The sequence below is a fragment of the Sminthopsis crassicaudata genome, chromosome 4, assembly GCF_048593235.1.
Source record: "Sminthopsis crassicaudata isolate SCR6 chromosome 4, ASM4859323v1, whole genome shotgun sequence".
NCBI lineage: Eukaryota > Metazoa > Chordata > Mammalia > Dasyuromorphia > Dasyuridae > Sminthopsis > Sminthopsis crassicaudata.
In genome coordinates this window covers 197,757,581-197,774,801 of record NC_133620.1, presented here as the reverse complement: position 1 = coordinate 197,774,801, position 17,221 = coordinate 197,757,581, and the positions used below count along the sequence as shown (strand labels likewise).

Sequence of the window (17,221 nt, the reverse complement as noted above, 5' to 3'; positions counted from 1 at the left end):
AATATATATCAACTTACAGAACTTATTTGACATGTCTCATTTATTTTTATATCTTTACCAAAAAGCACCAAACATGTGAGTACTAAATAAATGTTTGCTGAATAACTGGGCTACACCTTATCTGCTAACTAATTTAGCTTCAAAGCAAAGGATAAATAAAGTAAATCAAGTTCACAGAAAAAAATTTGAAAAGTTTTTTGATGAGGAGAAACTCAGGCTTTAAGCCGATATGGATCAGCTCCTTTTCTGGTGGTGTGATTACCTCTCTCTCCTTCCCCAAAGTACCAAGGGCTGGGTCCCGTTAGCCAATGAATTAGCTACTCAATGCTGTGTTAAAACAAAGTCTTTATTGATAGTAAAAGGATAAACAGGCATTTGGCCTCTAGTTTGAGAAAAGCCAAACTGCCTGGAAAGGTCCGGGATGCCAGAACAAGTTGGCAGGCACAAGGCAAGGAAACTGAGTGCGAGGAATACAATTTTAGAAATTCTTTTTATACATAATCAGGGTCATGGTATAGAGATGTTATCCAAGAGGTTCTGGAGATATTTGTAAATAAGACAGGAATTTCTCTTAAAGATATAAAATTCTATCACCATTACTATTCAATATAGTACTAGAAACGCTAGCCTTGGCAATAAGAGCAGAGAAAGAGATTCAAGGAATTAGAGTAGGAAATGAGGAAATCAAACTATCACTCTTTGCAGATGACATGATGGTATACTTAGAGAACCCCAAAGACTCTGCTAAAAAGCTATTAGAAATAATTCAGAACTTTAGCAAAGTTGCAGGATACAAAATAAATCCACATAAATCCTCAGCATTTTTATACATTACCAACACAATCCAAGAGCAAGAGATACGAAGAGGATTTCCATTCAAAATAACGGTCGATAGTATAAAATATTTGGGAAATATCTACCAAAGGAAAGTCAGGAATTATATGAGCAAAATTACGAAACACTTGCCACAAAAATAACGTCAGATTTAAATAATTGGAAAGACATTGAGTGCTCTTGGATAGGCTGAGCGAATATAATAAAGATGACAATACTCCCTAAACTAATCTATTTATTTAGTGCTATACCAATCAGACTCCCAAGAAACTATTTTAATGACCTAGAAAAAATAACAACAGAATTCATATGGAATAACAAAAGATTGAGTGAGAATTTCAAGGGAAGTAATGAAAAAAAATTAAATGAAGGTGGCTAGCTGTACCTGATCTAGATCTATATTATAAAGTAGCAGTCACCAAAACCATTTGGTATTGTCTAAGAAATAGACTAGTTGATCAGTGGAATAGGTTAGGTTCACAGGGCAAGATAGTGAATAAAAATAGCAATCTAGTGTTTGACAAACCCAAAGATCGCAACTTTTGCAGTAAGAATTCATTATTTGACAAAAACTGCTGGGAAAACTGGAAATTAGTATGGCACAAACTAGGCATGGACCCACATTTAACACCACATACTAAGATAAGATCAAAATGGGTCCAAGATTTAGGCATAAAGAACGAGATCATAATAAATTAGAGGAACATAGGATAGTTTACTTCTCAGACTTGTGGAAGAGGAAGGAATTTGTGGCCAAAGGAGAACTAGAGACCATTATTGATCACAAAATAGAAAATTTTGATTACATCAAATTAAAAAGTTTCTGCACAAACAAAACTAATGCAAACAAGATTAGAAGGGAAGTAACAAAATGGGAAAACAGTTTTACAGGTAAAGGTTCTGATAAAGGCCTCATCTCCAAAATATACAGAGAATTGATTTTAATTTATAAGAAATCAAGCCATTCTCCAATTGATAAATGGTCAAAGGATATGAACAGACAATTTTCAAATGATGAAATTAAAACTATTTCCACTCATATGAAAGTGTTCCAAATCACTATTGATCAGAGAAATGCAAATTAAGACAACTCTGAGATACCACTACACACCTGTCAAATTGGCTAAGATGACAGGAACAAATAATGATAAATGTTGGAGGGGCTGTGGGAAAACTGGGACACTGATGCATTGTTGGTGGAGTTGTGAAAGAATCCAACCATTCTGGAGAGCAATCTGGAATTATGCCCAAAAAGTTATCAAAATGTGCATACCCTTTGACCCAGCAGTGCTACTACTGGGCTTATATCCCAAGGAAATACTAAAGAGGGGAAAGGGACCTGTATGTGCCAAAATGTTTGTGGCAGCCCTTTTCGTAGTGGCTAGAAGCTGGAAGATGAATGGATGTCCATCAATTGGAGAATGGTTGGGTAAATTATGGTATATGAATGTTATGGAATATTATTGTTCTGTAAGAAATGACCAACAGGAGGAATACAGAGAGGCTTGGAGAGACTTACATCAACTGATGCTGAGTGAAATGAGCAGAACTAGGAAATCATTATATACTTCAACAATGATAATGTATGAGGATGTATTATGATGGAAGTGGATATCTTCAACATAGAGAAGAGCTAATCCAATTCCAATTGATCAATGATGGACAGAATCAGCTACATCCATAAAAGGAACACTGGGAAATGAGTGTAAACTGAGCATTATTATTATTTTTTTGTTTTTCTTCCCAAATTACTTTTACCTTCCAAATACAATTCTTCCTTTGCAACAATAACAACAATAAAATTCAGTTCTGCACATATATATTGTATCTAGGATATACTATAAGATATTTAATATGTATGGGAATGCCTGCCATCTAGGGGAGGGGTGGAGGGAAGGAGGGGAAAAATTTGGAACAGAAGGATAGTACAAGGGATAATGTTGTAAAAAAAAAAAAAATTATCTATGCATATGTACTGTCAAAAAATGTTATAATTATAAAAATTAATAAAAAAATATAAAATTCTATTAATCATTTGTCTCAAGTTATCTCCTTTAACCTTTCCTAAGATAGGAATTTCCTGTTAGTTATTTGTATCTTGGGCTATCTCTTTTTGACCTTATCATTTTTTTTTCCTGAAACAATCATTGAGCACTTATTAAGCACTTAATATGTGCAAGGCACTTTGCTGAAAGCTGGCAATACAGATTTAGAGAAAAATCTAAAGCATCAGAAGAATAAGTCAGGGTAGGAATGAGGTTCTTAAAACAAGTCCAGTGCTTTTCACTGGCTTCATTCATGTCTCTGGGTAAAATCTTTTTATGTAAATGTAAAAATGATCACACTGAAAGTCATCCTACTTTTAAAGACATATATCATCCTTTTAAAGAAAAATCACATTAGAGTAGGTTATCATATAAAAAGAACTTGGATCTTAAGTTATACTAGCTTTGTTAAAAAAAAAAACTGGAAAGTTATTAATTCAATAATTTTGGTAAATAAAACTAAATCTTACAACCCTGACATTATTAAAAAAAAAAAAAACCTGTCACATGAAAGTATATATTTTATTTCAACATAGCTCTTTTTTTAGGTTATTGTACTTGTAACATCAACTAAAACTATAATTTACTATCACAGAGAAGACAAACAGCAAATCAGCAATAGAGGATTCTTTAATAAAATGTATGTTAGATTTGGTGTAAGAAAAGTAGATTTACATGCATAAATTGGAAATGTTTATACAAACAAAACTCTTTCTTGTAAACAACATATTTATGCCTTTAGGAAAACAAAGTTAACATAAGGAAATACATCAGCTATGTAAGGAGTACATCTGTTGCCACTGGTTATTTATAAATGTAAATCACTAATGCTTAATAAAACAGTATTCAGGTGTGACCTCATGGTAGTATTCTGGGGCTGTCGGCAACAAAAACCCTAGTTCAATCATAATACAAAATTTAATTTCCCCAGTTTAACATATGGAAATTAGACTACTCCACAAAAATGGGGACATTCAAATACACAAAAATAATATAGTAGGATTCAGATCTTTGAAGATACTGGTCTACATCAGCATTTAATAAACACGGACTAATTTTTTTTTTTTAAAGGATATGTCTAATTAGAACAATTAGATAGCACAGTGGACTGAATTCAAAAAGATTGTATCTTCCAGAGTTCAAATCTGACCATAGGCACTTAATAGCCAGGCATGTCATTTAATCCTGTTTGCCTCAGTTTCCTCACCTGTAAAAAGAGCAGAAGAAGGAAATGGCAAACTACTTCAGTATCTTTACCAAGAAAACCCCAAATGGGTTCATGAAGAGTCAGTCAGGACTGAAAAACAACTGAACAACAACATATCAAATAGTAATCTAAGAAGTCTAATTTGCATTGTGGCTTAATCTTAAAATACAAATCTAATCTATAAATAAACACAAAATCTAAAGAGAATCTGCAATAATGAATTATTTTGGAAAATTGCTGCCCTTTACATTTCATAATATTTGCCCCAATTATTTAGAGTATCTCTTTGATAGGTTGATATTCAAGTACTTAGGCTGTCATAGTCCCATCATTATACTAGACAGTGATGCTTTACACAAATACAACACAGCAATAACCTCAATAGGGTCAGATAATTTATGGCTTCAGAACTGATATTCTGAGATATCTTTATCTGAAAGTCCTCACAGAACTAAAATAAAAAATTATCCTCAGTTCCATCATAATTGAAAACATATGAATGAACCTCAGCATTAATATTTTTAAATCAATTGTGAGCTTTTTCCTCATGAATCATAAATCTCATTTGTGCTCATGTCACTACTGAAACAGTATACAGCTGTAGCAAGAAGAAAATTACCAGAGGATTAATATAACAATTTCTATACTTAGTGTTATTTAAAAAATCTAAGTGTTACCTAAGGCAATTACCTTGAAGACCTCTAATATCTTCAGGGAAAGGCCTAAGGGAAAATAATTGACTTTGCTAATTTTACCCATGGCAATTATAAAATAGCTCTGCATTTCATTATGACTGCGGAATCCTTCATCTAATTGTCTGCCCCAAGAGAAGTACAGAGATAAATACACCATACAGAATCTCAGACAAGAGTCTAACAGCACAATAAAATTAGTCTGCTAGAATGGATTTAAGTTTTTAAAAAATCACATTTAATTACTATAAATAAAACAATTTGGGGTTGTTTTGTTCTCCTGACCAGTGATTTTACTGATATACTGAGCTCCCAGGGATCAAAATTTCTCTTATCAATGCCAATAGTTAGCTCATATGTAATTTATACATTAAGAGAGTTGACTGGGAAGTGCTATGAGAAGACAAGTGACTGCTGCTGCCAAAGTTCAAACTGTATTTGAATCCAATTCCTCTAGATTTCAAGGCTGACTCTATCTGCTGTTATGTTACTTCTGATTTATTAATCTAAATCTATCTAGAAAGAGAAACTTGATTTATATTATGCTACAATTATATTACAAATAAAGAGATATTATCCTATACCTATCATCCAAATACAGAAATTTATCCGAGACCATTTTCTTCATTCATTTATGTAGTACCCACTTTGTTGAAAGGTTCTTTGTTAGACACCATTTTAGCACTATAAAAATAAACAAAACTCCTCTATCTTTACATTGTTAATATCTGAGAACTTATTTTATGAAAAAGAAGTCCAAAATCACTGGCTAAAAATTGAAGATAACATAATGTAGAATAGATGTTTGGATAAGAAGATCCAGTGTTGAAAAATAAAACATAACATCAAAATTACCTATGAAGACTTCAAAAAATGATCTCCTGAAAACAGTAAATAAATATGAAAAGACAATAGCTTTAGTACAGTAATAATGGAAAAGTAGATCAGTGGAATAGACTAGATAAGGAAGAATTGGGCACAAATTAAATTCAACTAAGTGTTCAATAAACCCAGATAATAATAAATGACTTGCAGATCTGACAACTAGTTGGAAAACAAGAAGGCAGTTTAGAAGAAATTAGTGTTAAATTAATATCTTATACCACATAGCATGACAAACTCCAAAAGTATATGTAAGCTGAATATCAAGGGTTACTCTATTTAAAAAAAAATCAGAGAATCCAATCAGGCAATTTTCACATCTATAATGGGAGAGAATTCTTAATCAAAATAGGACAGTGGTGATACCAAAGGATAAATTTTATATTTTTTATTGTGTGAAGTACAGTATTGTGTGTAGAAAAGCATTTACAGGCATAAAATCAAGACAACTACAATAAAAAAGTAAGTGGTCAAATAAGAAAAAAAAAATCTTTGTTATTAATCTATCTCTGTTGAATGTCAAGTATCCAAGTTGTATATGTAATTAGCATATCTATAAAAGATCAAGAACCATAACCTAGTAGATAGATAAATGGTCAAAAATTACCAATAGTTCTCAAAAGAAAAACTGGAAAGTATTAATATGAAAGAATGTTCCAAATCAGGAGTTAAAAAAGACAAACACATCAAAGCAGCTATGAACTTTCACTTTATAACCAGCAAATTGTCAGGTGACAAAAAGATATGAAGAATGTCTTAATTAAGACACACTACTATACTGTGGCTAGGGCTGCACAAACTATTCTGAAAAGCAATTTGAAATCACATGAAGAAAGTGACTAAAATGCTAAATCTTTTTTTACCTAAAAATCTCACTGCTAAGTACACATCCCAAGAAAGTCAAAGATTTAAAAAAATATTCTTATATATCACATACACGGGTTTTTGGAAAAGTAAAATGTCCATTGATTGAGGAAAAATGTGGTACATGATTGATTTCAATGAATTATCATAAGAAAAAACGAATATGAAGTATACAGGGAAGCATAACATAGCTGTTAGAAGCTGATGCAAAGTGAAGTAAGCAGAAGCAGGAAAACAAAGATTATGGAGGAAATGGAAATTTAATCAGTCAAAACTGAAGGTAATGGGTTTATAATGACCAAGTTTATCATTTAAGAAGAGATGCAAGAATAATCCTTTCTCCCTTCTTGGAAGAAATATATGTTTATGGGGAAGGGAGGAGATAATGGATGCGCAACACTTAATACAATATCCAATTTGGTGGATGTGTTGGTTAGTTTTACTGAATTGCTCTTCTTTATCTTTCTTTTTTTATTCTTTGTCAGAAGGACTGGAATCTCTGAGTGAGGTAGAGAAGAGATATACTGAAAGTGATGTAAAAAGACATTAATTTAAAAATTTATAAACCTCTTAAGGGGTGGTATTGAAGTGGGTTTTTCCCTGTTTCCTGGCTTTTTGTTTTTAGTCTTTTTGCTTGCTAAGTACTTAAGAGATTAATAAATTATTCTATTTCTGAGACATAACTTCCATTTATATGAAAACTATTCTGTGGGGAACTATAAGTCCTTGAATGAAAGGAACCTTTTCAGCACATGGAAGACATTCTTCAAATACATTTTTCTGGATGCTAAGCACACTAGTATCAACCTATAATCCTTTCACTTTCAAAGACAATGCACATCATTTAGAAGTCATGTACTGTGGTTAAAACAGTGACACATCAAAAGCTGAGATTTACAGAAGCTCAACTATAGAACACTGAACAAAGTACTACAGGTATTTTAAACAAAATGAGTCAATGAAGCTTCTTTTGAAACTGACCTTGTAGAAATTTCAATGACCCCCTTAAAGAATAAAGGTAGAAACTCCATGTTTAGGATAGGGGAAAGAGAGAATTGCTGAGAATAAAAGCTACAAGATATAATTATCAAATTAAGTGAAAACATGCCATGATTTAAAAAGGAAAAATACCTTCTCACAGAAAAAGTTATGAAATGAAATCTGAGAGTACAAAAATCTGTGTAGAATACATGCAGGTGAGAGTTTTACTGATAGGAAGAGAAATGGCTGATCATTGATTTCAAGAAGCTACTAGCTGATTTGAAATGTTAAAGATTATTACTTTTTTTTTTTAAATCAAGAAGTGATGTTGAAAACCAGTGCTTAATGGAGCAGATGGTCGAGGTCTTGAACTCTGAGAACATTTACAGCAATGGTTATGAATGTAAAATACTGAGTGAATTTCAGAGACTTCCTCGTCTGATTTTAGTGGAAATAAAGCATTTAATTCTCATAAATTCAAATAGTTACACAACATAGGAAGGAAGAATATTTGTGAATAACACAGTGTTAACTGAGTGAATATATCCGATATCTCACAAAGGTTTAAAGCCTTTTTCTACTTTAATTTCTACTTCTTATAATATAATATTATATTTTATTTAATATAAAAATACCTTAAAGAGGTTACAAAGCTCTTTCTCTAAGTAAAAATCAAAATAAATTAAATTGATGACTGGGTAAGTAAAAGAAAAAAACTGCTAAAAGTAATAAATTAAATCTTATTTTATTTTTGGGGGAAAGAAGTCTCAAGTAAACACATATTCTATCAGTTATTGTGAAAGAAGAGGACAGAGCATTCCCCACCCTGTCCTGTTTCACCCCCAAGTCCAGGGACATATCCACAATCCTCAGTATGCAGAGCCCAAAGGACAGAGTATCCCTGTGACCTCTAAAAAAATTCATGTAGTAGTAGAAAGGAAGAAATGTCTTAAGAGCAAAAATAGGAATTGGGACCATGGAACTCACATGTGAATTACAGTGTAAATGGAAATATAAACAATAAAGCATAAAAGACCATTCCATTGAAAGTATAGAAAGTGAAAGTATAGGAGGGGAATTCAATGGAGGAAATTAATCATCATTGAAGATGGAATTAAATTGAAGTGTTTATGTATGTGGGGATGACACTTCTTTTCACTGTTCCCTTTTCTCTATAAATGCAAACTGAATATCAAAAGATCATCTATTTTCTCTTCTCATAATCAATGATTTGATAACTTCTGAAACTATGGCAGCCTTGATCAATGATGATTTTTGATTAACAATCTGGAGCACTATCAATAACTAACCTTTACTTACTAAGGCTACTGAATTAATTAGTCCTTGTGCACATATCTAGGCAACTCCCATTTTTACAGGGAAGTCAGTGATTAGAGAATGTATGTGTAGAAGGAAAATAACACATTTCCTTGTGTGTATTTTTTTCCCCCTTCTTTACCTTAGTGTTCTGCAACTGAGCTAGTCCAGTGCAGGCATTTGCCAGAAGGAAGTCTCCACTCAGGATAGCTATTTTATTTCCGAACTGCATGTCTTTCAGTGGACCATCAGAAGAATTCAATTCACTTAAATTTACTATCCCACGATGCACAAGGAAAGCAGTGTGGATAAGTTCTGTGATCTCTGCCAGGCTTCTTTGACTAAAACATAAAAGTAAAATTTATTTTAGAAGTTTAGGATAGAAAAATCAGAGTATAATTCTACCATGAAAATCAGACTGAAGTTAACAATAAAAGATGCTTTTGACTATTCCTTTTCCAAGTAGCTTTTAAGCAAAAGTCTCCAACCAACAGATCATGATCTGCTAATAGAGCTAAAGCCCCACTGGATGGTCCTTTAAGTTGGTAGGCTCTGTCCATCTCTTTCCACCACCTCAATTCCTCCATGGTTTACTAGAACTCCCAATGGGTAGAGTCAAAGGTAATAGTAGCAATGCTCAAGGATTTTGTTACTGGTTCATCAATCCCTGGTAGTCTCAAGGCTTCAAATTAAATTGTCACAAAATTGATTATCATTGTCATCATTGTTCTTATGTCTAACACTATATAAATAAGTCACATAAAAATATAGCATATTAGTTTACAAGTGCTTTTGTCCCATTTTTTTGACGCAAGTGGAATAAACATTTTACAGTACTCTCATTTTACAGAAAGAGAAATTGAGGTTCTGAATAATTAATGACTTGTCCACAGTCACTAAGAGGTGACAGAAACTGGATTTTAACTGAGGTCTCCTGACTAAAGTCCAATATTCTTGATTACATTGCCTCTTGAGCTACTTTTATGTGCACAGCACTATGTTAAACATTTTGTACAGAGATTAATAAAATATGTTTTACTCTCAAGAAGGTTATAATCCATAGGAGAAAGAAGACATAAAACACTAACAACTCTAATGGAAGATGCACTAAATGCCATAAGAATGGTATGAACCAGGCTATAAAGAGAGACAAATTATTTTCATTCAAAGTAGTCCAGAAAGGAATTATATAGAGAAGGTAGTCTTTGACTTTGATTTTGAATGATAATGAGTATTCTGAAAGAGGGAGGTAGCTAGGAAGAGCATTCTAAATGACTTTTTTTTGAGGTGGTGGGGCAAGGCAATCAAGGTCACATAATCAGTAGATGTCAAATATCTGAAGATGGATTTAAACTTGGGCCTTCCTGACTCCAGAGCTAGTGCTCTATCTACTGGCTGCCCCCCTGGAAGAGCATTCTAAGTGGGAAAAATAGAATGAAGAAAGATACTGAAGTAGAAAAGCATTAAACATAATCAGAATGACAAGTGATACAGAGCACAGGGCACTTTCTCTGGGGAGATGACTGGAAAACCAGGTTTGGATTATTGTAGGCTTCTGCTGATAGGCTAGAGAATTTGGATATAGGCAACGGAAAATCATGAGAGGGCTTTCAGAAGGAGAACCATTCAATTATAGTCTGCTTATTTAAGAAGAATATTCTCACAGGAGTTAAGAAGGACAAATTAAAAGGAAAAAGATCAGGGAGACATTGCAATAGTTCTAACAAAAGCCTGAACTGGGATGGTGGTTTTAATAATCACAAGGAAAGAAGAGAAAGAAGAGGTGTTCTTCCTTAGAAAAAATGGAAAGAAGATTATGGTAATATACCCATGGAAAGAAGATTATGGTAACATGCCCACAGAAAGAATACAGTAATACTTAAACATAATTAATGGAACAATATATTTCTAAAAACTTTGCTTTTAAAAGGAAAAGCTGTATTTCTGATTCACTTATTCTCTTTCAACATACTTAAGATGGATTATAAATGTGACTCATTCTTAAAATACATGAGAGAGAGGAAGAAAGAGTTATATTACATAGTCTCCTAAAGGTCTTTTCCATAAGACTATTGATTGAACAAATCCTCACTGAGGTCTACTATAGGAAACATTTTAAAATCTTTCCCATGTAGATGGTAGGACATTGTGTTTGATTTGTTAAAAAGATGATAATGACATCCTGAACTAAGGCTGCTCTTAAATTAGGGAAAAGGAAAAGGCTTGATGGAGACTAAAGTCTGAGTAAACAACTAGAGTAGAAGGCTAATAAATAAGAGCTCTTCTTTCAATTCAATTCATCAAGTATTTATTGAGTACCTTCTGGGTATCCAGCTTTCTCTTAGGTCTGAAGAAGTAAAAAAATCAAACCAAATCAAATCAAACAATTCTCAAACTCAAGGAGCTTATATTAGAGTTGTTAGGGTAAAGTGGGATTATCAAAACACTAAGTATATTGGGACTAACTGAAGATACCCATCAAACAACTTAATCTTCTCCAGTCCATCCTCTACACAGTTGTCAAAATAATAATCTTCTCAAGGCATGGCTTGATCTGACTATGTAATTCTTTTCCTCAAAAGCCTTCAGCGGTTTTATATTACCCCTGGAATAAAATGCAAATTTCTCAGTTTGATATTTAAAGACTACAACATGACTCTAATTTATTTTCCTTTCTAGCTTATTAAATGTTTCCTCTTTAAATACTATTTTTTAACTAAAGTAGCCAGCAAGCTATTTTCTGAACTGGATATCCCAGTCCCTATATGTACAAATATTTTCTTCCTATCTATGCATGTATATTCGCAACTAGATAGTGAAAACAACAACAACAACTTGATTTTGGTTTAGGAAGCAAAAATAGAAATGATTTTTGTCTAATGTACTACATATCACCTACAGGAGAATTTGGGAACCATCACAAATCTGGCACAGAGGCAAGATAAAGTAGTAGTGGAGGATTTCAATTATCTAGACATCTACAGGAGCTCTCAGTCAAAAGAAGAACACTTAATAGCTTCTTTTCTTGTGCCTAAGTGATAATTTAATTCTTCAAAAGGTAGAGGAACAAAAAAAAAAGGCAAATTTTATTTTGAATATGATTCCAGGGTGGCAATGATGGGAACCCTTGGGGAAATATGACCATGCCATTTAAGAGAAAGGAAAGTAAATCTAGGTATCCTAACTCTGACATATTCTAGATTTCAGGAAACCCAAACGTCTAACAGTTCAGTGAAGGATAGATAGTATACAAGGGACTAATGCTTGAAAAGAAATTGATCTAGGTGGAAAGTATGGTTCAAGAATGAAATTCTAAAGCTATACAGGGGAAAAAAGTTTGAAGAGGAAAAATGGGATCTGCCTGAAGAGACTGCTGTGGATTCACATGGAACTTACTAACTAACCAATGTGGATTTTAGAAAATATGTGGAAGACGGAAACAAGGCCAGGTAACAAAAGATGAATGTGAACATGGCATGGCCTTATAAATAAAATTGCATGCAAACTATGTTAGTAAGCTTGATTTCAATTGCCGACAAAGTTCTCAAACAGATCATTAAAGAGATGATTGGTGAATATATATAGAAAAGTAAACAATGATTACAAAGAACCAGTACACATTCATTAAAGACAGATTCTGCTGCACTAACTTCATTTCCTTTTTTTTGACAGAATTACTAAACTCATAGATCACGGCAATAAATGTCATGGATATAGTTTACCTAGATTTCAATAAAGCTTTAGATAAAACTATCCTATACTGTTCCTACAGAGAAGATAGATTTCTATTATAAAATATAACCAGAGGAATTTAGTATTAATTGGATAGCACAACCCAAAGTGTTAATGGTTTAAAGTCAAAATTTCAGAAGATCTCTACTGAAGTATTCTGGGATGAGTGGTTAGTTTTGTGCTATTTAACATCTTTACATGTAAATCAAATAAAGGCATAGATGGCATACTCATCAAACTTGTATGTGACATACAATTTGGGGAGGCTGCTAAAACACTGCATGACAGAGTCAGGATCCAAAAGGATCTTAATAGACTAAATTAGTCTTAATAGACTACAATTTAAAATTTAAAATTTAGTCTTAATAGACTAAATTAGTGGGCTGAATCTAACAAGATGAAATTTAATAAGGATCAATATAAAGTCTTAACACTTGGCTACACAAAACCAAATTCATAAATATAAGTTGAGGGAGAAATGGATAAACAGCAATTGTTCTGAAAAAAGGTCAGAGGGTTTTAGTGTATTTGAAAGCTCAATGAGTCAGCTGTGTGATGTGGCAGCGTTTTTATAAAAGCTAATGTGATCTTGAACTTTATTAAGAAGGCTATAACTTTTAGAAATAGAGAAGTGACATTCCAAATGTACCATGCTTCTTGTGAAACCTCACCTGAAGTACTGTGTTCAGTTCCAGGTACTAAAATTTAAGAAGTAAATAGAATTGATATTTAGCATCCAATGAGAGCACCAAGAATGTCAAAAGGCATTAATAAGTCCAAGACATATGAGAATGAGTTAAAGGAACTGAGCAAGGTAAGCCTGGAGGAAAAAATGGATTACTGAGAACATGATAGTCTTTAAGTATCTGAATGGTTGTCATGTGGTTGAGTGGTCAGACTTGGTCTCTGACTCCAGAAGGCAGAATCAGGACCAATGAGGAATTTCAAAGAAGTCACTAGACTTAAGGTCAGTAAAAATCTCCTAACAATGAGAGCAGCCCAAAATTGGAATGGGAAAACTTAAAAGGTAGTGGCTTGCCACTCCTTAAAGGCCAACAAGCAGGATTAAGATTATTTACTTATTGGGTATATCAAAGTAGGGGTTCTTCTGTGTATGGGTTGGACCACTGAGGTTCCTCCAACTCTCGAATTCTCCTTTCCCCAGCTTTAATTTTCTGCCTTCTTATCTCTGCTTCACCACAGCAACTCTCTTTGCCGTCTTCTCTACTGTAAGTTCTAGAAGAATAAAGAAAGAAGAAGATTGGGGCTCTTGAGTTAAGAAAGGAAAAGTGGAATCTCAGGTACCATTAACAGTTCTAGATTCTCACTTGCCTGGGATTCATTTTTTGTCAAATTAAACATGAGGGATGCCTTTATTCCTCAAGCTAAAGAATATCATGAACAAAAAAAGGCCTGAGAACCACTGTAAACCTCAATTTACATCTAGAGTCTAATGTCCTCTACTGAATATAGAGAATTTTATTTCATCTTCTGTTTTTTGGCACCAAAATCTGATATTGTGTATAATCTTAATTCTCAGGATTTTTACTGCTGTTTCCATTTAAACATAACTAGTTGTTGTGTACATGGTTCTGAGTGCTAGAAACTAGTTTTCGATAGGGAAAGAAGGAATATGGTAGAGAGTCAATCTTAAATTTATACTGGCTTGCCATTATTTGTTCAATTCTAAACTCTGAGCTGACATGATGACGTATCTATATATCTTTCATTAGTCTATCTCTAAATATCTGTCATCTGGAACAATATATCACCTTTGTTGATGCTTTAAGCTTTTTTCGATATATTAGTTCTTTACTTTGTCATTTTTATATTCACAGGAATTTTGTATTCTCTATGACTCATTTCTGGTAATAGAATACAAGTGAACATCATTTTGGTAAAATAATTAAAATAAGATATTGTATGTTTAACAAAAAAAATTTTAATTTAACTATTTTTCACCCAAATTTTCTATAGAGTACGTTTAAGAACCTCAATCAATTTCACTAATTAATAATTTAATGTTTAGCAATTTCACATCATTTTGTATTAAATAAATGTAGTTAATCTATTTCCTATGAGTTCTTCCAACACTTTCTATATTTCTATATTTATCACAGGCCTATATTTCAGATGTATAAAAAAAAAAATCAAACTACATATAAATAGTAAAGATTTTTCAGTCAAATCCTGGATACTGAAATTATAAAATCTGTAAAATTTTATGACAGAACTGATTGACAAGTCATTTTTAAGTTTATAATTCAAGAAGCTGATAATTTCACAAAACCATCAGGTAACCCCAAGATACGGTGGATTCCTATTAGAAAACTATATTAATGAAATTTATTAGGATTATGGGGAAAGGGTAGGAAGTAAAGATAATGTTACCTTCACAAAGGATTAATAATAACTGCTAGCACTTGTATGCTATAAAGTACATTATACATACCATTTCTTTTAATCCTCTCTACAACCCTTAGAAGTAGGATCATATAGGTATCATAACCCTCATCTTAGAGATAAGAAAACTGAGGATCAGAAAGATCAAATGATTTGCTCATGGTCCCCACAACTTGGTCCCCCATCAGATATAAAATTTGAACCACTATTTTTTAACTCTAAAGCCAGCAACTATACTAGACTTTGGCAGCCCCACCAAACAAGAAAATATTTATTTGAATATTCAAATTTGAGAGAGATCATGAAAACTTATCAGTATTCTTTTCAAAATGTAATGTAGGGTGAAACACTGACTTTAAATTCTACACAATTAACTTTCATAAATAACTTGTATAACATATGGCCAACCTATGACATTTAAATGATAGTTCTTTCCCCAAACTGATAAAGCATTACTGTGAAAGTGATAGTTACATGGCAGCATACCTTTGAAGGACTGTGTACATATTTCTAGGAAAGGTTAGGTTTGCTTCTAGCAAAGCTTACGAGATGCTTATTGAATTGGAATCCAGGTAAAAACTCAAAACCAATCTTCTCCTGGAGTTTTCCCTTACTGTTGTTGCTCATCTCCCATCAAAATGTTTAAAGCATTCTGACTCCCACAATGGGATCTTCTGAATTACTAAAAGATGACAGAGGAGCTTTATGGAGCAGAAGGGAGAAAAGGTCATTAGAATCTGATGTCTATAACATCTCTGCTGCCACTGTCTCCCTATCTTTCTACTCTCTCCCTATTTCCTATTAAAAATCCATTTCACTAGGCTATCAGTTTGAGATGGATTTGATTAAAATAACTTATACTAAAGTGTGAATACTAAGCTTTATCTCCGTTATTTGTATTCCAAAAGAAAAGCAGTTCAACACAAATTAATCTGTAATTGGTAGAATATATATAAAGAGATTTAAAAAAAGTTTTCTGGTACTTTTTTGACTACTTCAGGTAAGGTGCAAGATCTGGTATAAGAATGCAAGGGAAACAGTAATAAACTAATAAAGCTTGACTAAAATCATCAGAGAGGAGATGACGTTCATGTCATAACTATTATTAGTTTACAAAACTGAACTTAAAACAGAATTTAATCAGAGAGTATTGATTAAATAGTGGGTTGCATGGCACGGTAGAGAAGAACAAATAAAAGAGGGCTAAACTTGCTTTTTTAAAAAGTGCCTGTTAAAATATAAGAGGAGTGTATTTAACACAAATTTAAAATATTTTAAATATTTAGTTGCAGTAAGTCATGTCAGCTAAGAAAACCTTTTTTCATAGCATCAATCTTATATTCAAATATATCAAAATTTTATTTTCCTAAGTATACCATAGGAATGAGGTCTCAGGAGATTCTAGTCAATTTAAGCCCCCATAAAAAGAGCATAAAACCATAAAAAAGCTTCCTTAATTTCACCATTTATTCATGTTGACATCTTGTCTCCATTAAAATTACACTTTCAAATTTAGGTGTAAAATGAAAGCAGCTTCCCAAATTATTCTTTTCAATCATCCCATTCATATATTCAACTAGGAAAATCTGACCAAAATGCAGAAAAATCTCAGCCACTGAAAACAAAAGTAGTAAAAGCTGTGGTTGGGAGAAATGTTCATTTCTAAGAAGTCCCAAAGCAAAAATAATTGATCATAAACCAAAACAACAAATATATACTATAAACTCATTTCCAGTTCTAAGAGTACTACTAGGTAACTAATGAACAGCTGTGGTCTCTGAACCTTTTTGGAGGATAGTTCAAGCTGAAACCTGGTACAATATCTTGAGATTTATAAGTTAGATTTCTTTTTCAAGGATTATGCCTTAAAACCCAACTCACTGTCACTGGCTAACAAAAGATCTCATACTAAGCCTCCCTTGTTCAGTTTGCCACTGATGGCTCAGAGTAAGTATAAATAGCAAATTTTTTTTCTGCTGTAGCCAGAAATCCAGAGGGTCTTCTCCTCCCAGATATATAATTTTTTTCTGACTAGTTAAAGAGGCCATTTTTTTGGGCCTCATTTCTTACTTAAGCCTTCATTACTGAAACCTATAAACTGAGATCTGGGAAAGCTCTGAACTTAAAAAGGCTACTGCCTCCATTGTAATCGAAGCTTTGCCACTAGGCTCAGGTGGTTCTGGAGGAGAGAATGAGACTGGTGATCTTGCACATCTCTGCCTTACTTAAATCCAATTCACTTGTAAGTCATGGCATCTTTTTCC

The 17,221-nt window shown here is 32.9% G+C and overlaps 1 protein-coding gene across 1 annotated transcript in view; it reads right to left on the bottom strand.

Moving 5' to 3' along the window:
• Positions 1–17,221, bottom strand: part of PDSS2 (decaprenyl diphosphate synthase subunit 2) — a 323,326-nt gene that overhangs the window by 109,518 nt on the left and 196,587 nt on the right. The window contains 1 exon segment of the mRNA XM_074310163.1: positions 8,965–9,163. Coding sequence (XP_074166264.1) covers positions 8,965–9,163 — 199 coding nt within the window.